The sequence below is a fragment of the Dryobates pubescens genome, chromosome Z, assembly GCF_014839835.1.
Source record: "Dryobates pubescens isolate bDryPub1 chromosome Z, bDryPub1.pri, whole genome shotgun sequence".
Classification (NCBI taxonomy): Eukaryota; Metazoa; Chordata; class Aves; order Piciformes; family Picidae; genus Dryobates; species Dryobates pubescens.
This window is the reverse complement of record NC_071657.1, coordinates 101142850-101167440: the sequence shown is the minus strand read 5'-3', so window position 1 is coordinate 101167440 and position 24591 is coordinate 101142850. Positions and strand designations below refer to the sequence as shown.

The window sequence follows — 24591 nt, the reverse complement described above, 5'->3', positions numbered from 1 at the left end:
GAACTGGACACAGTACTCGAGGTGCAGCCTAACCAGTGCAGTGTACAGGGGCAGAATGACCTCCCTGCTCCTGCTGGCCACACTGTTCCTGATGCAGGCCAGGATGCCATTGGCCCTCTTAGCTGCCTGGGCACACTGCAGGCTCATGTTCAGTCTACCGTCAACCAGCACCCCCAGGTCCCTCTCAGCCTGACTGCTCTCCAGCCACTCTGACCCCAGCCTGTAGCTCTGCATGGGGTTGCTGTGGCCAATGTGCAGAACCCGGCACTTGGATGTGTTAAATCTCATGCCCTTGGACTCTGCCCATCTGTCCAGCCTGTCGAGGTCCCTCTGCAGAGCCTCTCTACCCTCCAGCAGATCAACTCCTGCCCCCAGCTTGGTGTCGTCAGCAAATTTACTGATGATGGACTCGATGCCCTCGTCCAGATCATCAATAAAGCTGTTAAAGAGCATGGGGCCCAGTACTGATCCCTGGGGCACACCACTGGTGACTGGCTGCCAGCTGGCTGTGGCACCATTCACCACCACTCTCTGGGCTCAGCCTCCAGCCAGTTCCTAACCCATCACAGTGTGCTCCCATTCAAGCCATGGGCTGACAGCTTGGCCAGGAGTTTGCTATGGGGAACGGTGTCAAAGGCCTTGCTGAGGTCCAGGTAGACTACATCCACAGCCTGCCCCACATCCACCAGGCGGGTCACCTGATCATAGAAGGAGATCAGGTTGGTCAGGCAGGACCTGCCCTTCCTAAACCCATGCTGGCTGGGCCTGATCCCTTGGCCATCCTCTAAGTGTCACATGTCAATCAAAAATTGTGATTGCTGTAGGCCAAAATGGTGCACATTTTGCCAGAAAGTGGAACTATTCTGGTATGTACTTTGCCTGCACTTTTCTTCTGTTTACATCAGGAGAATCTAGTTGGACAGTGTCCACATGACATAGACAAAGAATCACAGAATTAGCCAGGCCAGGAAGGACCTCTGAGATCATCAAGTCCAACCACTTTGCCCACTCCACCAAATCTGTCACTATACCATGTCCCCAAGCACCAAATCTACATGTCTTTTAAACATCTCCAGGGATGGAAATTCAACCAGCTCCCTGGGCACCCTGTTCCAGTGCCTGACAACCCTTCACATGAATTTTTTTTTTCCCCTGATGTCCAGCCTAACTCCCCCCTCTTGCAGCTTGAGGCCATTCCCTCTTGTTTTATCATTAGTTACTTGTGAGAAGAGATCAGTGCCTGCCTCTCTACAACCTCCTTTCAGGTAATTGTAGAGAGCAATAGGGGTCTCCCTTCAGCCTCTTATTTTTCAGACTAAATGCTTCCAGTCCTTCAGCTGCTCTTCACAGGACTCATTCTCCAGGCCCTTCACCAGCTTAGTAGCCCTTCTCTCTACCCGCTCCAGTACCCCAATGTCTTTCCTGTACTGCGGTGCCCAAAACTGAGCACAGTACTTGAGGCGCAGCCTCACCAATGCTGAGTACAGAAGGACAACCACCTCCCTGGTCCTGTATTTCTAATACAGGCCAGGATGCTCTTGGCCATCTTGGCCACCTGGCCACAGTGCTGGCTCATACTCATCCTGCATGGCACTGCAATGTTGAAACAGAACTTGAAAGTTGCATTACTGCTAAGCTTCTTTTAAAACTAGGTAGAAGTTCTCCACTACGAGGGTGTTAGAAAGCTAGAAGAGGTTGCCCAGGGGACGTGGTTGAGGCCCCATGCCTAGAGACCTTCAACGTCAGGCTCCATGGGGCTCTGAGCAACCTCATCTAGTTGGGGATGTCCCGGCTTACTGCAGTGGGGTTGGACTAGATGACCTTGGGAGGTTCCTTGCAACTCAGTGTATTTTATCATTCTATGATTGTCATATTTAGTTTTTGTATCAGCACTGCTCATTGCTTAAATTCTGTTGAAACACAGTTGCCCTCTAGGGGGATTGCAGAGCTATTTTTAATATCAGATTGAATAATACAAATGGAGGAATAAAATAATTATCTGAGAATAGACAGATTTCTGCACTGAGGCTGCTTAAAATGATGACTGCATCTGATACAATTTCAGATTAGAAATGAGGCTGTAGTCGAGGCATAACTGTTTCAAGAAGCATCAGGTTTAGTATGCCTGTGCTGTATTTGAAAAGGTAGTGGCAAAAATCAGGATCCTGGAACAGGTTTAATTCCTCTGATCGCAACAAAATCCAGAAGAGCATTTGTTAATTCAGAAAAATGCAAGAGAATTGATGCATAATTGGTTTTTAAATGTGATCAGCTGGCAGTGATGTCTTTCTAGAAAAATGCTTCTACTAAACACTAAGCTTTTGGCACAGATGAATGACTGCAATTCTGGGGTTTTGCATGACATCTGTTTTACCTCTTTTTTTTAACCTTCTGTACTGAAGCAACTTGATTTTTCTAGTTTTGCTACTGACACTCTATACTTTCGAATCAGGAATCACAGAATGGGAAGCTGTGGAGCATTTGGTAGCACTTGATGCTTATATGACCATGTCTGTACAGTTTGTCTACTGCATGAGTGTCTGAAACTTAAAATATGGTGTATCCAGTAAGAAAAAACTCGCAGACTTCTATGGAGAATGAAGTAACTTCAAAAACTGTGTAACATTGCTGGTACGCTATTAGAGCTAACTACAGATACATTGGAATCTTTCGGTGAGGATATTGGATGGATAGCTGAAAAATAATCCCTTTTCTAGATATTTAAATTTTTAATATATGTAATATCAAGATATGATCTGTGCAAGCACTGAGATGACAGTGGTCCTGTATTCAAAGCTCTCTGATGGCCATGTCAGACAATGGAAGCATTAATACTCATAGGAGGGAAAAGAAGAGAAACTGCTAAAACTCTCTGGATTTTCTCAGGTGTTAAATGGAAAACCAGCCATGGTTTCTGTTGTGGTATTTTTTGGGGGGTTTTCTATGTAGATGCAAGCCACGCTTTCATACAGGCTGCATTCATGTAAGCTGTGTAAGACATAGCAGATCTTAGCCAGCTGTTGGTTTTAGTTTAATCTGGTAAGAAATTGTATTTAAAACTTAGGTTAATGTATTTTCCTGTTGACTCTCCTTGATGGTTTTATTGGAATATTAGTTAAAGGTAGTGGAGCAGAATTCCACTTACTTTAATCAAGAACAATCTTGTTTCCCAAACCTTTTTTAAGAAGATTTAGCAAGTCCTGTGAGATTTTATGGTCTTCTGTTCTGTTTTCAAACAACAAGGGCTGTTGTCTTTCCGCACTAATATCAACCTCCACATGAAACTTTGCAACCTTTTGATTTACTCTGAATTGTGTGGTGAGATGTTCCAGGGTGATTTCTTTTTTAAAAACGGTCTTACAGGTACTGCCTGAGGACATGTCTTTTTTCTCTACTGAAACTGCTGCTGTGTACGAACTCCTTTCTGTATCCATCTCTTAAATGGATATGCTTTCCTTACTGAAATACTCAAGGTATGGCCAAAAGCTCAGTGTGTTTCAGTTCAAAAGCTCAGTGCCATTTGTTGTAGCACTGAATTCAGAAGAACAGAACCACAGTCTTTATTTCACTTTCTACTCAGCATTCACTCAAACATGAGAAAGATCTTTTGTCAGTAATTGCAGGTCTCTTCAGTGTTTCATTTATTCCATCTTTATCTTTGTAGCCTTCTATCACATCCAAAGCTTCACTTTAGAAAATTGTAGCATTGTATTTGAGGTCATGGGATTTTTTTGTGTGCTTCTGTTGAGAACATGAGAGCTGTTATCATCCCTCTTTTGTTACTATCTCTGGCAGGATGACAGAACCTGAATGGTACTGAATCTAATATAACTTTTTTTTTCTGTTTATAGGCATCTGACACTTAAAAGATGTGTGAGGAAAAAGGCATTTAGGAAGTGAATTCTTTTAGTTTTACTTCAGTTTGGTGATGAGGTTCTGAATTGTGATTTCCTTTTTTCCAGAGCTGAGTTCGGAAAACCTCAAAAATTGCTTTAAAATTATCAATGCTTATATTTTCTTATCATCATCTGAATTTTTACAGGTATGTTACTATTATGTAAAGATTCATATTGGCACCTTAGTTCATTAGTGGCAAACTACTTTTTTCTCATGTTGTTAAACATCGTACACACACATTTGTATTTTTATTCATTCATGTATATACAAGCATATTGTTCTAATGTTAGCTCTTTAAAGCACATGGTAGGCATTCAGATTCAGAGAGGTTATTCTTTAGAAGTAATGTTTTGTGGGTTGATTTCATACTTTGGTACCTAAAAAAGTTTTGTGTAGTGTAGTAATAGTTACTCTAGCCTACCACATTAAAAATACAATCATAAATTCTAGCAAGAATTGACCAAGGAATGCTATACTTAGTTCTCACACCTTCTTCATGAGAAAATGAATGGAGATTGTTTAAAAGTCAGCAGTGTTAAAAAAAACACCACCAAAACACAAAATGCTTAGATTTAGATTTTAATTAGTTCAAGAAATATGAGCATTTTAGCAAATATGATCATTGAAGGCAAGCTGCGTCTTTGGATATACGTAATTCCAGTCTTGAGTTTTGAAGTATGTACATAGATATAAACCTTGTTTGTGATTCCATTTCAGATGTATGCTGCTGACTTATGCCGGTCATTTTGTGAACTTCTGAAGGACATAACTACTGAAGGTCAAGTTCAGGTTTTAAAGGTAGAGTATTATAAAAATAATGCCATATGCTCAGCTCTGTTGTTTTTGCAAGTGTTTCATCAGGGCACAGACGTATTTTCAAGTATGTAGTAGTAGAACATGTAGGGGGGAAAAAGCTTATTTATCATGCATTAACACTGGAGTCAGTGGTATGTTAAACCACACATTTAAAGTATGTGTGCATAGAGTGCATATATAGAGACATGTTTTTTTTAAATATTAATTTTCCTGAGAGAAGGTTAGTATAGCCTACAGGGTTTTTATTACTTTGGACCTGCACAAAAGGAGTGGTGTGGCTCAGTTGGTAGCACATAAGACCTTTAATGGGGAAGGTCGTGAGTTCAAGCCTGCAGTGGGCACTAGTGTCCTCCCTACTCTAGTCATGAGGTCTGTGGTGACAGGTTGGACTCGATGATCTTTGAGGTCTCTTCCAACCTTAGTGATACTGAATACTGAAAGTATATATAAAAGTATTAAGCTTGGATAATTTAGTTCTAAGCTAGTCTGAGTCGTCTTTGTATTGATAGATTTAGAGTCCATGATGCCTTTTCCATTTGACTATTTTCTAGATTACTAGAGAAAGGTGATTGATGAGGGCTTGGATATTCTTGAAAATAGTTTGTTCTACAGCCAAGCAACAGCACACTTAGGTGACCAATCACTGACTTGTGAATATAATGCTGTGTATAATACTAGCACGTGTTGGGTAAAAGTAAATTCGTTAATCTTTGCCTGTCAGTGGACTCATGAAGCTGCAGAAAGCTCACCAGGCTGCTTTCCATCATTTATCAGTAGTCCTGGCTAACCCACATGGTCCCAGCAGACTCGAGATTAGCAAATGTGACACCCGTTTAGAAGAAGGTCCAAAATGGGGGGCCCAGGGAACTACAGAGCTGTCAGTCAGACCTTGGTGCCAGGGAAGGTTATGGAGCAGATCATCTTGAGCTCCATTATGCAGCAGATTCAACTGGCTAAATGCGTGACATGTGCAGAGCAACAGGGTGATCAGGCCCAGTTAGCATGGGTTCATGAAGGGCAGGTTCTGCTAGAGCAACCTGATCTCCTCCTACAAGGTAGCCTCACTTAGTGGATGAGGGAAAGGCTGTGGGTATTGATTGTATGGACTTTAGTAAAGCATTTAACACTGTCTCCCACAGTGTTCTTCTGGAAAAAACTGGCTGCTCAAGGCTTGGATGGGTGGATGTGTCACTGCATAAAAAAATGAGTGGATGGCTGAGCCCAAAGTGTGGTGGTGAATGGAGTTAAATCCAGTTGGCAGCCGGTCACAAGTAACATTCCCCAGGGCTGTTTTTTTGGGCCAGTCTTGTTTAATATCTCTATCAATGATCTGGATGAGGGGATTCAGTGCATCCTCAGTGAGTTTGCAGATGACACCACATTTGGTGGGACTGTTGATCAGCTAGAGGGTAAGAAGGCTCTGCTAAGTGAACTGGACAGGCCAAGTGCCAGGTCCTGCAGCTGGGTCACCATAGTGCTGTGCAATGCTACAGGCTTGGGAGAGGGCCTTGCAGAAACTGCCTTGCAGAAAAGGGCCTGAGGGATGTTGGTTGACAGCAAGCTGAACATGAGCCAGAAGCACATCTGAGGGGCCAAGGCTACCAGCATCCTGACCTGTATCAGGATTAGTGTGGCCAGCAGGAGTAAGGAAGTAATCATGCTCCTGTACTCAGCCCACACCTTGACTACTGTGTTGTCCTTGTGAGAGCCCACTTTCACAATTGCGCCCTACCCTCCACCACGTTTGGGAGGAGAAGTAACACAAATAGTCCTGGTTGAGATAAGGAGTTTAATGAAAGTAATACATTTGTACAATTACCTTAACTATTTCACAGAAAAGCAAAAGTAGAAGCAGTAGCAGAAGCTGACCATAAAACAACTCCCTCTTAGCTACCCCTAAGCCCGCAGCCAGCCCAGCAGAAAATACTAACACCCTACAACCAGAAGCAGGAAGCCTTTTGTGCTACAATCTCAACTACAAGTTCTGTGATACTTTGCACCAGCCAGCACTTCTGTTTTAAGGCTGGTGTGACATCAGCATGATCGTAAATAGAGGTTTTTTCAAACCCTCACTATTTCTGCACAAACATTAAATGGTATTAGGAAAGATGTTAAGTTTTTTTAAATGCTAAGCATGATACTGTAAATGTGCTTTTTAAGGACTTTCGGGGAATTAAATCATTGTATGTTCAGAAAGACAGTGGAACCCTAACTGTAGTGTACTATGACGTAACATTTCCCACTGTGGTACTAACTGGAACTGTGTTGTGTATAAAAACTGGGACTTGAATTCAGGTCATTATAAATGCAGTTTAGGAAAAAAATTAGATCCCACCTACCTCTTTGCTGATAGCACAGCTGTTTGCACAGTATCAACACTGAAAACAACAGGAGAAGCTGGTAGTCCTCCTTGTTTGTAGTTCCTCCTGTGAGGAGCTTAAAGATTCTAGTGCTAGAATGTAGTATCAATTCCTCTCTATCAATAGATGCAGCAGCTTTTAATCAGATCTTTAAAACAGAATGATGCTCCTACTATAGTATCATTTATCCACTTGGCTCCCAAATGCATTAGCCACATACATTGACCAGTATACTTTGTACATTTTCCTAGTATTCCTGCATGCTTCTGGAGCGATAACTGATCCATGTAAGCATTGTTACAGAAAGGAAAATGTTTTGTCAGGAATCGCTATCTATGCAGACTTGTTAAACAAAAAAACCCTAAGAGAAATGTTGTCAACACACAGGAGTGTTCTCTGAAATGTTTTCCTACAAACAGCTTTGTCTGGTTTGAAAATAGTAAATGAGTGAACAAAGTAGAAAGGTGCTAATGTGGATGTATGATTTATAGCAAGACTGCTGAGGCATGGTGTGACTTGATTTTCTAATTTTCAGACAGATAATAAAAGGAAAGGATCAAACGAGTTAGTGAAACTTTCAGTACCTGGAAAACATGAGTGGGGGCAACAGTTATTTTCATCTTCATATAACAATATATTAGAAGTGCAGAAAACTGGGAGGCATTGAACAGGATCAACTACTTAACATCTCTCTTAAGGCAAGAAATAGAGGGCATTAAATGAAACTTAATCACTTAAAGGAAAGAGGTTCAAAAAGAAAAAATATTTAAGGGAAACTGTGCAGGAGCACAGCAAAGCAGTTCCTTGTGGAGTCCCTGTGTGGTGGAAGTAGGTGGAGACTGAGAAGAGTGTTTTAAGAGAGATATCTTTATGGTACCTGCAAAGAGATGGTTGGTCATAATCAGTGATTTGTCAAAAAAGTGACCTGTCAAAGGTATGGAAATAAGCCATAAACTGCTGATACCTCCTCCCTGCCAACATACCTCATCAAGCTGCTTTTCCTGGACCTGTTTGAAGGTCCTTCTTTCCAAACCACCTCATCATCTTTGCCAGGGCCAGGAGAAAGGTGATGAGGAGGTGCTTGGCCAGGTGGGTTTTACTTGGCATGTCAGTTTTCCTCAGGTCTGTATGCAGATCAGGTTTACAGAGTATTGCACTAGAGTGTGCTTTAAACAGTCCTGGGGTTTGCTGGTATTTAATGGTAAGCATCCTTGTAAGATTTTATATGTAGGCCATTGTATGTGTTTTTAAAGCTTCATTTAAGATTTTAAAATATACTGTACTAATTGTCTAGTTTGCTTTTGTTCTCAAGGTTGTGGAAAATGTCCTAAAAGTAAACCCTGGTCTGGGTCCTCAAATGTTTCAACCACTTCTGCCTTCAATATTCAAGGGGATAATTGATGGGGAGGTAAGAGTTACTCTTCAACTGTTCTCTGCTTTCCCTTTTGAGCAGGAAAACACCTTCTGTTGTCTGGCCCATTTTTTTCATATTGATGTTGCACTTTATATTGTGTTAAGAGCATCTGATGGATAGCTGACAGCTATTTTAAAAGCACAACATAGTAACACAAGAGTTAAAAGCATTATATGATACACCTGAAAGCTGTGTGGCCATTCAGTGAGACTTGGACAGGATGGAGAGCTGAGCAAAAAGGAACCTAATGAGGCTCAACAAGGGTATGTGCAGAGTCCTACACCTGGGAAGGAATAATAAGCTGCACCAGTACAGGTTAGGAGGTGATCTGCTGGAGAGCAGCCCTGTGGAGAAGGACCTGGGAGTCCTTGTGGTGGGTTGAAGTTTCCCATCACATTAACATGGCATGACTAACTCAGTTGGAAGCTGATGAAACTGTATTTACAAGCAAAACCTACACTCTACAATGGAATGCAATGAATATGTACAAATATTCAGTATTTACAATATTATACAGGTATTTACACTTGGCAAATTACACGGAAACCCCCCTGGCACCCTTCTGGTTCTCCCAGAGGGCAGGGAAGCTGCTCAAATTGACTTTGAGATTGTCTTGTTTTTCCTACTGCAAGAATCAAGAAACTGTTAAAATTGCTCACTCAGCCTTCTGTTCTTAGATGCTTCTAAATTACAATTTCAAGTATAATACATAAAGGATCCATGCAAGTATTTTTCTTGTATTTGTGCAACATGTGTTAAGTATTTAAACTAAGCCCCTTTGTTGTGGCTTACTTTTGTTTCAGAGATACCCTGTGGTGATGTCTACTTATCTGGGGATCATGGGTAGAGTTCTACTACAAAATGCAAGGTTTTTTTCATTACTTTTGAGCCAAATGGCATGTGAATTGGGTCAGGAGGTAAGGATTTTGTCTTGTTATTTTGATTGGATTACATTTGGAAGCCCTGCATTCTTTTGACCTGAAAGACATGTTCCTTCTTTTTCTGTGCTTGTGGCTCCCCAGTCTACATTGGAAAGGAGCCCTTTCCCCTTTTCTGATTCTCCTTCTGAACATCCTGTATCAAGTTTTACATGTCCTGCAATTGCCTTCCAGCATCTTATTAGAAGTTTTGCACGATCTCTAAGTTCCTGGTGCAGCCCACAACAAGCCACATAAAGACACCTATATCTTGCATGGTACTGCAGCGTGAGAGTTTTTCCTTGTGCTGTCTTGATTGGTATTGCACCAGAGATGACAGCCTAATTGAGCTTCTGGAGAATCAGCTTCAGTGTACTCTGGTTTCACTGATAAGGATACTGAGGTTCTCTTGCTGCAAACATTCTATTAATGGTCTTTTAAGTAAATTCTAATTATTTTTTGCCTCAGACATAATGCAGTTTTCAAACTGGTAAAGACAGGGTTTTTTGTCACAAGTGAAGGTAAAACAGAAGGAAACTTCACATTCTTTTGATGTACTAGATTGTTACAGGAACACCATTTGAGTAATCCAATGTTCTGCATCAATGCTCTGGCCATGAATTAAATATATTTCTAACTTTTAGATTACAGGCCTGGAAGCACTGTCATTAAAAAACAACAAACCTATTGCTTGCTACTTCTGTATGATGTCTCTTCCAGGCTGAATAATATATTCAGCATGTGAAAAAAAATAAAATAAATTATTTTATAAATATGCTGAAGGACTTAAATGAAAAAGACTGTTGTTTCCCATGGCAGTTGGACCAAATTCTTGGTAACATGATTGAAATGTGGGTTGATCGGATGGATAACATCACTCAGCCAGAAAGAAGAAAGCTTTCTGCTTTGGCATTGCTTTCACTTCTGCCATCATTGAATAGGTAAGCAAATGTAAAAATGCTTTGAAGGCACTTAAGATGGTTTTAAGGTGTTTTTCAATTCTGCAGATAAATATTCCAATGCAAGTAGTTTTAGTGCCTTTTTTAACCAAGAAAACATTTAATGGGTAAAATTTTAATGCAACATTATATTAACTTTTTCTTTAGTTTCATAGAAATATAGTAACCTTTTTTCTATTTTATGAAAACTGTAATTTACTGAAAGTGAAGAAACACCACTGCATATTTTATCTTTCATGTTAGTACTGAACTGGCTGTTTTCGTCTGTGATTAAGTAGTTGCTATTGTTGGTCCCTTCCAGTGAACATTTGTTCATTTTTCTTTGTTGTTGTGGGTAGTTACGAACTTTGGTCCTGGTTTTCTCCTTTATGACATTAAGTGGAAGAGTTGGCATCAAAGGCTGAGAGACAGCTTTTTTTGCACTGTAAACTCTAGAGCAAGAAGCTTTTACTGTTATCCTTTATCATCATTGCTAAGCATATGTACAAAACAAAAGTTTGTAGTGAATGTGTTGAATAGTGTTTGCATTTTGTGAAGTATAAATTTAGTAAGAGAAATCCCCTTGTGTTCTGGCTGGTCTTCAGAGATTAGAGGGGCCAGAGAGGTGGCTGGACTTTCTGCACTGTCAGCTGTCAGAAGAGCAGCAGTCTTCTGTAGCTACAGCTGCATTCAAAAGAAACAGTCAGGTGCACAAATAGTACAGTTCATTTACAAGCAACTGACCTGGGTTCAGCTAGGATGGGGTTAACTTTCTTCAAAATAGCTTTGGAAGGGCCATACCCAGGATAGGCAGCTGAACTGGCCAGGGGGGTATTTGATACCATAAACATACCTGCTTTTTGAGAAGGTGGGGCTGGCAGTAAGTGGTCAAAGTGGTTCTCTGGTAAGGGCTTTTGGTGCTCATTTGGTGAGCACGTCACATTCTGTATTACTTGTTCTGTATGACTTTCTTTGCAGTTGTTTATTATTCCAGTTGTTCATTCATTCCTTGTGTTGTTCTGGTGAATTCTCCTTACATCAAACTGCAGGATTTTGCATTTTGCCTGCTATTTCTCTTCCCTGTCCTACCAGGAGGGAATGAGTGGGGAGTGGTGTAAGCAGCCATGGCGTGCTCAACTGTGTCTGGGCTTAAAACCACAACATCTGCATAGGCAGATTCTTTAAAATTGCCATCAATAAATACACCAGTAGCTCTGTAGCTTTAAAATACAACTCTAATTACAAGCATAAAATCTCCCAGGGAATAACACAGGTGTAGCCAGGGTCATGACCCTTACCCAAAAGGCATCCCTTCTGAGGGAAAGGGTGAGGAGTGCAACATCCTACATCTGTGCCTGCCAATAAACATGAGAATTGCAATGCCAACTTTAGATAGGAAACTGGACAATATTTATACCTGGTACCTACTGCTGTGTAGAATGATCAAACCACTGTTAATGTTGTTATGCTGCTTAAGGTTGTAGGTGATCAGTCTGAGCCTGCAGGCTCACTCAGTGGAAGAGTAGGTTTCCACTCATTTCTCATTTCTTTCCAGTGACATGGCAACATGTACTGCCAGGCCTCCACCCAGCCTGTGTACCTGCTTCAGTAACTATGTGTTTGGAAAGAATGTTATTTTCATTATTTTCCACTGTTTCTTGCTTCCAGCAGTGTTAAGTAGTGACAATTTAGAATTCCACATAATTCATGTATAACACATGTTTAGGTGAGAATTCAGTCTGTACTTCAGAGTATTCTTGTCTGTTTGAAAGTCAGGAAGACAAGACTCTGTGAGGTCACATTTAGTCTGCAGGATTTCCTGAAAAGTGTTTAAGTGTTGACCAGTGGGAATTCAGATGTGGCTCGCAAATACTAAAACTATGCTGGTGTATGTAGTGCTGTAAAATAGGTAGTCACTACCTGAAAAGTTGCGGAACTCTTACATGTAAAACTTAACAATGCTTCATTGATTTCAGTGTGCACAGTTTTGCTTTCTTCTCTCAGATCATCAGAATAAACATCTACCCAAAGGGTGAGCCAAGCAGCTGCTTTGAGAAAGCTTTCAATTTTTTTCAGTAAATGTAACGTAATGTAAGAATGTCACATTATCCATGTCAACATGAAATGTTCTTAAAGAGCCGTTACCTAGAATTTGTGGTCTCTCAAAGTCTTTTTAAAGAGAGGAAGGAAAAAAGAAATTGCCTTAGATAACTGTGTTATTTTGAGCTACCTTCAGCTACTCTGAATTTCATTCTGTAAGAGCAAATTATTCTGGCAGTCCTTAACATAATAAAACCTTCTACAAATGACAGCTTTATTTTTCAGATACTCAAATCATTTAAGACAGCAGCTTGTCAAATAAAAACCTTCTCTTTAGTGGACACATTTATATGTCAAAGCTACAAAAATTTTATTGTACAACTGATAAACTGTCAGGGCCTGGCATATTTTCAGATAGAATATATGGAATTGATTCTGTCAAATTGATTCTACTGCCAAACAGCATGACTCACTGTCGTTTTGCTGTTCATAGGGATTATTTCACATATGCTTGTTGTATCAAAAATTGTATTTTTAATACAAGTTTCACAAAAGCATTTTTTGGTACAAATCTGTTTTTAAAGTTTAAGCAAAAATATTTTAAAGTATAATTACACACTTGTTTGCATTTAAGCCATATCTGGCTTCCTTCAGGCCATGGTAAACTGCTGTCACTTTCCACTCTCCATTAGATTTCTGTACTGGCCAGGTAGGACTGTTCAAGGGTGAGTGTGTCTTGCTGATTGCTGCCTGACTCTCCAGTTGGCAAATCAGCTTCGGAACGGGGATCAGGGAATCCTGATCACTGTGGTATTGCTGTCAGTGCACCATTGTATTAGCAATGTACCTTGACCCTCAGCAGCCCCACAACAGAGGGGTCCTCTGATAAACCAGGTAAGCCAGGTAAGGTAGACAACTGTTAATTTCGTCTGTCTCCAGTGCTGCTACACCAAATGCCTACAAAAACCTCTCTCATGTCCTTGAAATTCCCTGTCTAGAAATAATACACAACAAGAATGCATGGGGCATCTGGGTTGGTCACAATGCCATGCTTTTGCCATTCATGTTCAATCAGACTTATTCCACTACAGTAATTTCCTGGGATTCCTTGTCACCACAGAAATGCAAATGCATTCTGTCTCTCTGTAGTTTGATGGCATTAGGGTGTATTGTGTGCTGGTGTCTGCCAAAGACTTGTGTTCCTGTGGCTATAGTTTGCCAGGCCATCAAAGCCACAAAGTCCAGTAAACTCAGCTGTTTCCTCTACCTGCCTGGAGCAGGGCCTAATTCCAAATAGAATGCCCGTCAGCACATGGATGTGCGCATTTCACATGTAGCTAAACTCTTAGTGCAAACGTGTGTTATAAATACCACCCCAGCTTAGCTACCGGAGTTTATATCCTTGGTTTATTCTGCACAGGGACTAAATACCTTCATTGTCCAGACACATCATTAGAGGGGCAAAGGGCAAACAACAAAATGAGATGGAAAATAAGATTTAGCTTACAAATAGCAATATGACTATATGCTGCTTGGCCAGCTTCCTTATATGCCCCTATTCCAGCTGTCCTTTCTTCCACTCCTTGTACAGTTTCTTTTGTGTGACAAGGATAAAATGATCCTTGAACAGTATCACAGTATCACAGTATAACCAAGGCTGGAAGAGACCCCAAGGATCATCAAGTCCAACCTGTTCCAACAGACCTCACAACTAGACCATGGCACCAAGTGCCACGTCCAATCTCCCCTTGAACACCTCCAGGGACGGTGACTCCACCACCTCCCTGGGCAGCCCATTCCAATGACGAATGACTCGCTCAGTGAAGAACTTTTTCCTCACCTCAAGTCTAAACCTCCCCTGGCACAGCTTGAGACTGTGTCCCCTTGTTCTGGTGCTGCTTGCCTGGGAGAAGAGACCAACCCCCTCCTGTCTACAACCACCTTTCAGGTAGTTATAGAGGGCAATGAGGTCACCTCTGATCCTTCTCTTCTCCAGGTTAAACAATCCCAGCTCCCTCAGCCTCTCCTCATAGGGCTTGTGCTCAAGGCCTCTCACCAGCCTTGTTGCCCTTCTCTGGACACGTTCCAGTGTCTCAATGTCCTTCTTAAACTGAGGGGCCCAGAACTGGACAGAGTACTCAAGGTGTGGCCTAACCAATGCAGAGGACAGGGGCACAATGACCTCCCTGCTCCTGCTGGCCACACTATTCCTAATACAGGCCAGGATGCCATTGGCTGTCTTGGCCACCTGGGCACACTGCTGGCTCATGTTTAGGCAGGTGTCAATCAGCACCCCCAGGTCCCTCTCTGTTTGGCAGCTCTCCAGCCACTCTGACCCCAGCCTGTAGCTCTGCATGGGGTTGCCGTGGCCAAAGTGCAGCATCCGGTACTTGGACTTATTAAATGCCATCCCTTTGGACTCAGCCCATCTGTCCAGTCGGTCGAGGTCCCTCTGCAGAGCCTTTCTACCCTCTAACTGACTAACATCCGTTCCCAACTTGGTGTCATCTGCAAACTTGCTGATGACTGACTCAATCCCCTCATCCAGATCATCAATGAAGATGTTAAAGAGGATGGGGCCCAGCACTGATCCCTGGGGGACGCCGCTGGTGACTGGCCGCCAGCTGGATGTGGCACCATTCACCACCACTCTCTGGGCTCGGCCCTCCAGCCGGTTCCTAACCCAGCACAGAGTGTTGCGGTCCAAACCACGAGCTGACAGCTTAGCCAGCAGCTTACTGTGGGGGACGGTGTCAAAGGCCTTGCTGAAGTCCAGATAGACTACATCCACAGGCCTCCCCACATCCACCAGACGGGTCACCTGATCATAGAAGGAGATCAGGTTGGAGAGGCAGGACCTGCCCTTCCTAAATCCATGTTGGCTGGACCTGAGCCCTTGGCCATCCTTCAGGTGCGCAGTTATTGCCGCCAGGATAATCTGTTCCATCACTTTACCTGGCACTGAGGTCAGGCTGACTGGCCTGGAGTTTCCAGGTTCCTCCATCCGTCCCTTCTTGTGGATGGGGACCACATTGGCCAGTTTCCAGTCATCTGGGACCTCTCCAGTGAGCCAGGACTGGAGGAAAATGATGGAGAGCGGCTTGGCCAGCTCATCTGCCAGCTCTCTTAGCACCCTAGGATGGATCCCATCCGGTCCCACGGACTTATGGGTGTCCAAGTGGCTCAGCAGGTCCCAGACTAATTCCTCATGGATTTCCAGGACATCACACTGCTCCCCGACCCTATTACCCAGCTCAGGAGGCCACTCATCCTGGACTCCTGCCTTGCTGTTAAACATTGAGGCAAAGAAGGCGTTCAGGACCTCAGCCTTTTCCTCATCTTCGGTCACCATGTTCCCCTCCAGGTCCAGTAAGGAGTGCAGGTTCTTCTTGCTCTTCTTTTTAGCGTTGATATATTTGTAACAATGCTTTTTATTGTCTCTCACAGAGGTGGCCAGTTTCAGTTCCAACTGGGCCTTTGCCTCTCTAATTTTATTCCTACATAATCTAACCACTTCCTTGAACGTACCTCGAGAAGCCTTCCCCTCCTTCCAAAGGTGATACAGCCTCTTTTTCCCCTTCATTCCTCCAGGAGCTGCTTGCTCATCCAGGCCGGTCGCCTTCCCCTGGCCTCATCTTTCGGCACATGGGGACCGCCAGTTCCTGTGCCTTCAAGAGCTCCTGTTTGAAGTAGGTCCAACCCTCCTGGACCCCTCGGTTCCTGAGGGTTGGTACCCAGGGAACTTTGCCAATAAGTTTCTTAAAGAGGCTGAAGTTTGGCCTCCTGCAGTCCAAGGTGAAGGTTCTGTTGGTGCTCCTCCCTCTCTCCCTGCAGATTGAAAACTTCACTATCTCGTGGTCACTGCACCCTGGGCAGCCTCCCACCGTCACATCTCCCACCAGCCCTTCCCTATTGGAGAGCAGCAGGTCAAGCAGAGCCTGTCCCCTGGTAGGCTCGCTTAACAGCTGCAGCAGGAAGCAATCCTCTATCCGCTCCAGGAATCTTCTGGACTGCCTCCTCTCTGCTGAATTAAGTTCCCAGCAGATATCTGGCAGGTTGAAGTCCCCCACAAGGACAAGATCTGATGATCTTGAGACAGCCTCCAGTTGTTTGTAGAATAATTCATCAGCCTCCTCATCCTGGTTGGGTGGTCTGTAACAGACTCCAACCAGGATGTCAGATTTGTTGGGCTGCCCTCTGATTTTAACCCACAGGCTCTCAATTCCCTCATCTTCCACCTCAAGTTCTGAGGCAGAAAGCGTCTCCCTAATATACAAAGCCACCCCTCCTCCTCTTCTCCCTCGCCTATCCCTCCTAAAGAGCCTGTAGCCCCCCAGTGCAGCACTCCAATCGTGCGTGTTGTCCCACCATGTTTCTGAGATGGCAACTATATCATAGTTGCCCTGGAGGATTAGGACCTCCAGCTCCTCTTGCTTATTGCCCAGGCTGCGTGCATTGGTGTACCTGCACTGCAGCTGGGCTCCTGACCTCTCAGTTGACCCTACCTTGTGCCCTACTCTTTCCTCTGCAGAGGGACCGATGTCTTCACCCACCCCCTGACCAGCTGTCCTGGGCCTCTCTTCCCTCAAGCCTTTGTCCCATGATACTTTGGCCAGCAGATCCCTGAAATGATCAAAGTCTGCATGCCTGAAGTCCAGGGTTGTAAGCTTGGGATATGTCATCCTAGTTGCCCTGAGGACCTTAAATTCTATTGCTTCATGGTCACTGCAGCTAAGGTTACCCCTGGACTCAGGTTGGTGACCAGCCCTTCCCTACTGGGGAGAACAAGGTCCAGCATAGCACCTCTTCTTGTTGGATCCTCTACCATTTGGAGGAGGAAGTTGCTATCTATGCATTCCAGGAACATCCTGGAATGCTGGTGCCTAGCTGTGGTGTTCCTCCAGCAGATGTCAGGGTGGTTGCAGTCCCCCACGTGGGCCCCGGCTTGTGGACACAAAGCCACACATACAAAGCGGTTCAGTGCCACGTCATTCAGTTCTCATCTCCAGGATTTCCTGGGTTTCCCTAGAAGTGCTGTCAGGGTGTGCCTTGTTGGAGTGCTGCAGACACTTGGGCTCTGCCCTCAGACCTTTGTCATCTTCTCTCTGCTAGACTGCTTTGTTCCGTGTGTGGGTAGTGGCAGCAGTTTGCCTCTGCAGAGGAGAGAACAGTTTAAGTGTTGCTGTTGATTTAATAAAAGATTTTGATTTCCAGATGAAAGATTTACAGATAATGCAGTAGTGCTGTTGCAAATACATATTTTGTATTTCTAAAACTTATACCTGCCTTAGGCAAAACTCTTTTGAGTGCCCTATTTAAAACCAATAGTTTAGAAGAGACAAAACAGCAGCTGTTACAAACTGAAGATAGTTAGTGGTTTTCTTGAAACAAATCATTGAGATTTCCTTTCCAACAATACTTCTGAAGCACAGATAAAATGGCTTCCTGTCCCAGGGTTTCCTGTATCCATGGCAACCTGACTTTAACGGCTTCTTTTTAGTTTCCTGAGCAAACAGTTGCAAATCCTGGGGCAAAATATGACGACTCTAGTATGCAGCAACACTGCCTTTACAGAGGTTTCACAGATGAGTATAGTCGATCGGCTTGTAATGTAGGCGAATGGACTGCCAAACAGCAAAATAACAGAAATAATGAACTTCAAATTTGGGGTAAGGTATTTGTTTTATTTATCTTGAATGTGACTCAGCTTTATAAAGTAGATTCAAATTACAAATTGCCAGTGAAGGAAAACTTGTTTCCAGTTGACATTTCTACTTGAATGCTATTTAAACATTTCCTAGTCATTCTTAACTATAAAACGTAGTTACTGAAATTACTAGAATTTTTATTTTGATTTTACTAGAAGCTGTTATTTTGGCAGCTTAGTTGCCTTTGTGCTGGAACCAACGAAATACTGTCTGGCTAGGTTGGCAGTACAGTTGTTTCATTGTTCATTTACTTAGAAAAGTTTTTCAGTGTAGTTCAAATTGTAGCTCAAGTAAGTTTTGTTTTTAAACTACTCATTTGGCATTGAACCAATCTTGAGAGCAGTGCTTATATGTTAAAGACTGTATGTGTAGAATCCTTAAACTTTTTAATTAATACTATTTATGAACTTCTTTTTATCTCTACTAGCAAAGTCAGAGATGAGTGAGAAGGCCAAAGGCAGGGATATGTGTGGTCTACAAAGTTCTCCACCCTGCCTGGGAGCATTCCTGTATATCCTTAATTGTTTTCTTTTGTTGCTGCTCCAGAAGGAGGCTCTTGGCTGTCCAGCTGCTTGCCAGCTCTGCACAGGGAGACAAGTTAGCTGTCATAATTCAGGGCTTTCAAGCATCCCACGGAACTTCCCCAAAACTGCAATTCTTGTGTACCTCAGTGGGAATAACATATCGCATGTCTCTCCAAATGAACTAAGTGGTCTTCAGAAGCTTGCTGCACTCTACATGGATAATTCTAGTATTTCATATGTACACCCAAAAGCTTTTGTGGATCTTCCCAGACTGTGCTACTTGCATCTAAATAACAATAATATTAAACGTCTGGATCCAGGAATCTTTGAAGGTCTTTCCAGTCTTCATTGTTTATACCTTCAGAATAATCAAATAGCTTTTGTTCCCAGAGGATTATTTAGTGATCTCCTTTCTGTTAAATATTTAACACTTCAAAGAAATCGTCTCAGTGTCCTCGGAAGTGGGACTTTCTCTGGAATGATAAGTCTCCAAACACTTAATCTAGCCAATAATAAGATTTCACGGATATCAAATTCAGCATTTCATCATCTTGAAAACCTTGAATATTTGTTCCTTGAAGGTAACAACTTAACACTTGTACCATCAAAAGCTCTTGGAAGGCTCAAAAATCTTGAAAGACTTTCTTTGTCTCACAATCCCATTGGATCAATACATCCTTTTGCATTTGAAGGACTTAACAAGCTTAGGTATCTGTCTTTAAAAAATGCAAACCTAAAATATATTGCTCTAAATGGATTTTTTGGATTAAACAACCTTAGCCAGTTAATCTTAAGTTACAATGATTTAGAAAATATAAATTCCAGCACTTTTGCTTTATTGAACAATTTAATGTATCTGCAGCTGGAGAGAAATAAAATAACCAGTATTAGTGATGGCACCTTTGAAAAAATGGGCCAGTCACTTAAAATGCTAAGTTTAGCATTTAATAATATCACAGAGTTACAGCCTGAAGTGCTCAAGCCCTTAGTGTCTTTAACTTACCTGCAGATAAATTATAATCCTTGGAATTGCAGCTGCAGAGTGCTTGGGTTACTTAACTGGCTGGCATCATCTTCTATTTCTGTGAAAGTTCATTGTCAGAATCCCCCAAGTATGCATGGTAGACCTTTACATTACATTAAGTGGACTCAGTTTGCAAACTGCAGTAGCCCTGCTGCCAGCCCTTCTACCAGCCCTGAAGCAGCCTGGAGCCTAGGATCTGTAGGTGTCCGTCACAGCACTACTACTTTGCTGATGGCATGGCATAAGGGAAACGGGCACAACACATTTGAACCGTTTATCAATACAGAAATAAAATACGTTGCTTTCTGGGAAGGACCTACAGCCACACCTGCTAACCTGTTGCTCCATGAAGAAAATGCTACTGAAATTCCATCACAGGCCACTACAGTATTGCCAACGTTACCGGTGCAAATACCAGCACAGGTTATACCTGTTAACAGAACCACAGAAGAAAAGAATTTATTTGCAACAGATGCTGCTCCTGTATTGTTAAAAGCATCCCTGTTCTGTGTGGAACAGGTTGAAAAGCTGAATCAGGCTTTTGATATTTTACTCGCCTTTTTCATTCTGGCTTGTGCTGTTATCCTGTTCTTGACCTGTAAAATTATTCATTTTAAGCAGAAACTAAAAGTGCTAGAAAACTCAGGGGAAAAGAGAATTGAGTATTATGGGGTTTACCAGCCTGGCAGGTACAACATAACTGACCCTGTGCAATCTCTGACTCGGAGTTCAGTGGGACATTCAGAGCTTGACCAGATTAGGCTGCTCAAGCGAACAGCATCTGAAAATCAGGCGCAGGTCATATTGTTTGAGCATTCGTCATTGTAATTTTTCTAACTTGATTTGGTAGTTTTATTGTGAGCTGAAATTTCAAGTCAAAATCTCAGTTTTCTAAAAGTACCTTCACTGATTAAAAACAACTGGTTGATAGAGTTGTGGAAAGTGGTATGATTCGGTTCTGCATCATTATTTGCTTCCTGAGTGCTTTCACATTTATTGATTTATTTTATGTTTTTAATTAGATCTCATTTAACCTGACATGGATAGATATATTATATTCTGCCCCTGTTGTACACAATAGTACTTAATAGTATGAATTTCTTTAGAAAGTCTATAGCTAACTTGAAAACTGAGGCAAGCAAAACAACAGTTTTTAGCAGTATCATGAGCCATACAGTTTCTACTATCCCTCTCTATTAATCATCACAGTGGATAAAAAAGTGAACATATTTACATCTAGCATGTTACAACTCCCAAGGAAAAGAATAATTTAAAACAATACCAATTTTATTGATACCTATGATACTTTAATATACAAAATTGTGTATTCAATCTGTTTAACGGATATATTAAAGTGAAGTTTTTAATGGTGTATCTGTATTACTCTGTGATAATACCTGAAACTAGAAATAGGAAAACAACGTTTGTATTGGATTGAAAATTTTACCACGTTTATTATATCTAAGGTAATAGACTTAATTATTGTCCATAAAGGATATTTTATCATCTATATAGTAATGGATTAAGGGAATTTTGGGCTAGATATGAGGTATAAACTGAAGAAATGTACTACACTTTAAATATGGAATTTTAGATTAATTGCTGAAGACAGTTATACTTGTGCCATGTATTTGGAAGTGTCGGGTTAAAGTTCATTTTCCTAGTAAAGACATACTTTTAGGCTTCATCTTCTAGAGATGGATTTTATTTTACTGTGTAGTTATTCGTTGTTTTAACTTTTTCTTTCTATTTTGATACTCTGTTTATTGTCAGATTATGTCTAGTGTGTTGTAGCTTAATTTTCAACCTTCATTTCTGTGATTATTATTTTCCTTGTTGTTACTCCAGTAATTTAAACCTTATTCAGGAAAAAAAATAAATCATAAAAATAGGTTCCAAATAGTCCAGCCCTGTAAAATTCTCAGCTAGCTGAATGGAACTTAACTTTGGTAGATAGTTTGTCTCTTACAGGCCTGTGCCCTAGAGACTTCATCCGTTTGATTTATAAGTAACACAATTTACACTTAGATAATTTTGCTCAAGTTGAAACGGAGAATACTTTAATAGTCTGTCCTCTAGGGTATCAGTTTAAGTTGTGTATAAGTATCTTCCTGTTCTGGGATCTAGCCTGGAGACTAGGGCATTCTCCAGATAAACCAGAACTGCCCTTGATTTTCTCGTCTAGACATTCCAGCTTTCTATTGGTGTAACTCATATGCATGGCTGTGTTCTGCTCCCTGTCATCCTTTTAGTCCATCACCAGTTTGTTTCTTGGAATGACACATTTTCTGCTACCAGTGCAGATACAGAAACTGACTAAACGGTGTGGGTGTGAATGTGCCAGTGTCTCTGTTGTTGGTTGTTACGTGTATTTATTGAATACAATAAAATACCAACTTTCTACATTGCAGTACTACATTTTACTGTAATTTTGTGTATAATAGATCAAATACTTCTATGGAACACTCAATTCAGCTACTTGGATGAAAGCCTGAACTGTTTTGGATTGAGTAGAAACTATGTTTTGGTAATTTTTTTATGTGTATATCAGATACTAAATATGATGGTAAGTGTTTAAGGAGGGAATTGTCTAATTCTTTTATTTTTATTATGTGGCTAATCCAACATGGTCTCTGCCTCTTTAACTCATTTTTATTACTTTCTGTCTCCTCTACGTAATTCCTCAAAATAAATGTTAGATTTGTTTTGCTTTAATAAGAGCTGCTCAATCAGTAATAGCACAGTAGTAGGTTTTGCAGTTTTAGATCTTGTGTTTATAATTTTCAGTGTTACATGGATATTTTCAGAAACAATGGACTCAGCTAGCTAGCCTCCACTGAATTGTTAATTTTCTTTGCTAGAAACGCTACTGTGGCTTTGTTAGAAGATTTGTGAGTGGGCAAAGGTTGAGACTGAACAAATGTACTTCTCAAAGAACTATGACAGGGAACTGATCAGGCTCTGATTTCTGCAGCTGCTCTCTACAGAAGAGCATGAGAGGCTCTTTCTGCTTTCCACTGACAAGCTGCTGTAGGAGTTTTTCGCCAGGTATGAGTTTCACCATCTTGTAGCGAAGGAACATGAAAGGAAACTGATGCTGTCAGAGCTGTTTGTGCATCAAAGAGTTGGAGCAATTGGAAGCCATCCTTTGGAGTGATGTAATCCTCTATATATCCATTTTGCCAACAATTTGGATTAGACTAACAAGGAAGTGAGAGGTAGTACTCAGTTGTGGGGGATATACCTTTCTTTTGCATTTTGTAATGCTAGGAAATAGGTCTTTTCTCATGTACGGGTATGGTTCGTGTCTGTTAAAATCATTAGACAATACATGAAAACTTATATGAGTTTGCCCTTTTGGAGCAAATCGGTGCTTTGTCTTCAAGTTTATGGTCAGCCATAGGACTCCCTTGAACATAGTTTTAGGAGCCCCTCTGCTCTTTGCAGCTCTTGCAGTCAGGGAGTATATAGATCATTGCTCACAGAACACGTGAGCAATGAGGACACGTCTCAAGCTGCACCAGGGGAGGTTTAGGCTGGACTTGAGGAAGAAATTCTTCATAGAAAGAGAGATTGGCCACTGGAATGGGCTGCGCAGGGAGATGGTGGAGTCACCATCACTGGAGGTGCTCAGGAGGAGACTGGGTAAGGGTGCTTGGTGCCATGGTTTAATTGATTAGATGGTGTTGGGTGATAGGTTGGACTCGATCTCAAAGGTCTCTTCCAACCTGGTTAATTCTATTCTGAGTATGTGCATAGTAATGCCCATTTGTCCCACTCTGCCTCTCTCCTTGGCTAATGAAATCAGAGTAAAGAATTAATTAATCTTTCACAAATCTACCATACACTAGGAAAGATGTGAAATTAGCTTTTTCCTTTTTTGGTGTTTAGTGCTTCTTTCTGTTGGCTGTCGAAAAACTGTGTTTTGCCATGCAGAGTTTTTACCCCCATTCTGGTTGGCAGAGGAAAATATATATCAGACATGGAGGCCATTTTATATAAGTACCTGTAAAATTTATCATGATAAATGTTTTATTAATGGGATGGTAAAGCTTTGTTTACAATGGCTGTCTAATTGAAATCCAAATTTGCATTTTTGCGTAAAACCTTGGGATAATATGAATGTTTAAGATGTCTCAATGTATTAGAAATGATAGACAGAATGAGAAAAGCTACTGTTACTTTTTTCAGAATGGATCTGTTCTGTTTTCCATGAAGAAGCCTTTTTATTTTCTTTTTTTTCCCCTAACAAATCAGACTCTAATAAAAGTTTTGAGAGTACTCATGTACTTAAATGCCTTCAATGTTTGCTGCGGTTTGTTCTTGGTATAAGGAACAGTGAACTCTATTTACAGATACCATAAAAGATCATTTCTGTTAAAAAAAAAAAAAAAGCTAATATGCTTTAATTTCATCTTTGAGACTTGAGTTCTGGAATGGTTTTGATCCTAGCAAGTTCATAGAAGATACAATCCACTAATTCTGGGCCTGTCTTGTGGTAATTTTTGTCCAGTAACTCAAAAGGAAACTGAGTAATTATAAAACCGTTTACGGTTTGAAGCCATTGCTGATATGGATTATATGCAATTGAAGGGGGCACCTGCTTTAATGATGCCTTCTTCCTAAGGTAAGATTTTAGTATGAACATCTAAATAGAGTGTCCCTGTCATTTCTGAATCTGCTCATGTGACTTTCTAATATATTTCTTGGAACAGGCAGGCTAATTTTAGTCTCCAAAAAGATATTCCATTGATTTGTATGGCTCTCTTTCTCTTCTATGAAAATAAGACATGATGCATTTTATATTGCCATTAAACTTTAATTGACATTTCTTTTTTCATAGTGCAATGAGCCTATGCTGTCTGTTTTTCACTATTATGTGTCTGGTATTCTAAAAATAGTGGCATTGTTTAATGATTCTGTACTTGGTAAGACTCATTTTTAGTGAGTCTT

The 24591-nt window shown here is 41.4% G+C and overlaps 2 protein-coding genes across 2 annotated transcripts in view; both read left to right on the top strand.

Moving 5' to 3' along the window:
• The window catches only part of IPO11 (importin 11), a 108651-nt gene that overhangs the window by 51007 nt on the left and 33053 nt on the right, over window positions 1-24591 (top strand). Inside the window, exons 22-26 of the mRNA XM_054178096.1 lie at window positions 3963-4042; window positions 4615-4695; window positions 8386-8481; window positions 9291-9404; window positions 10224-10345. Coding sequence (XP_054034071.1) covers window positions 3963-4042; window positions 4615-4695; window positions 8386-8481; window positions 9291-9404; window positions 10224-10345 — 493 coding nt within the window. The remainder of the gene's footprint in view (window positions 1-3962; window positions 4043-4614; window positions 4696-8385; window positions 8482-9290; window positions 9405-10223; window positions 10346-24591) is intronic.
• Window positions 18524-20477, top strand: LRRC70 (leucine rich repeat containing 70). Its single transcript, XM_009907420.2, has one exon. It carries the CDS (start codon window positions 18529-18531, stop codon window positions 20464-20466), a length of 1938 nt encoding a protein of 645 aa, XP_009905722.1. The 5' UTR covers window positions 18524-18528; the 3' UTR covers window positions 20467-20477.

Coding starts and splice junctions, on each gene's coding strand:
- LRRC70 (XM_009907420.2), top strand. CDS start 18,529: ATGAGTGAGAAGGCCAAAGGCAGGGATATGTGTGGTCTACAAAGTTCT.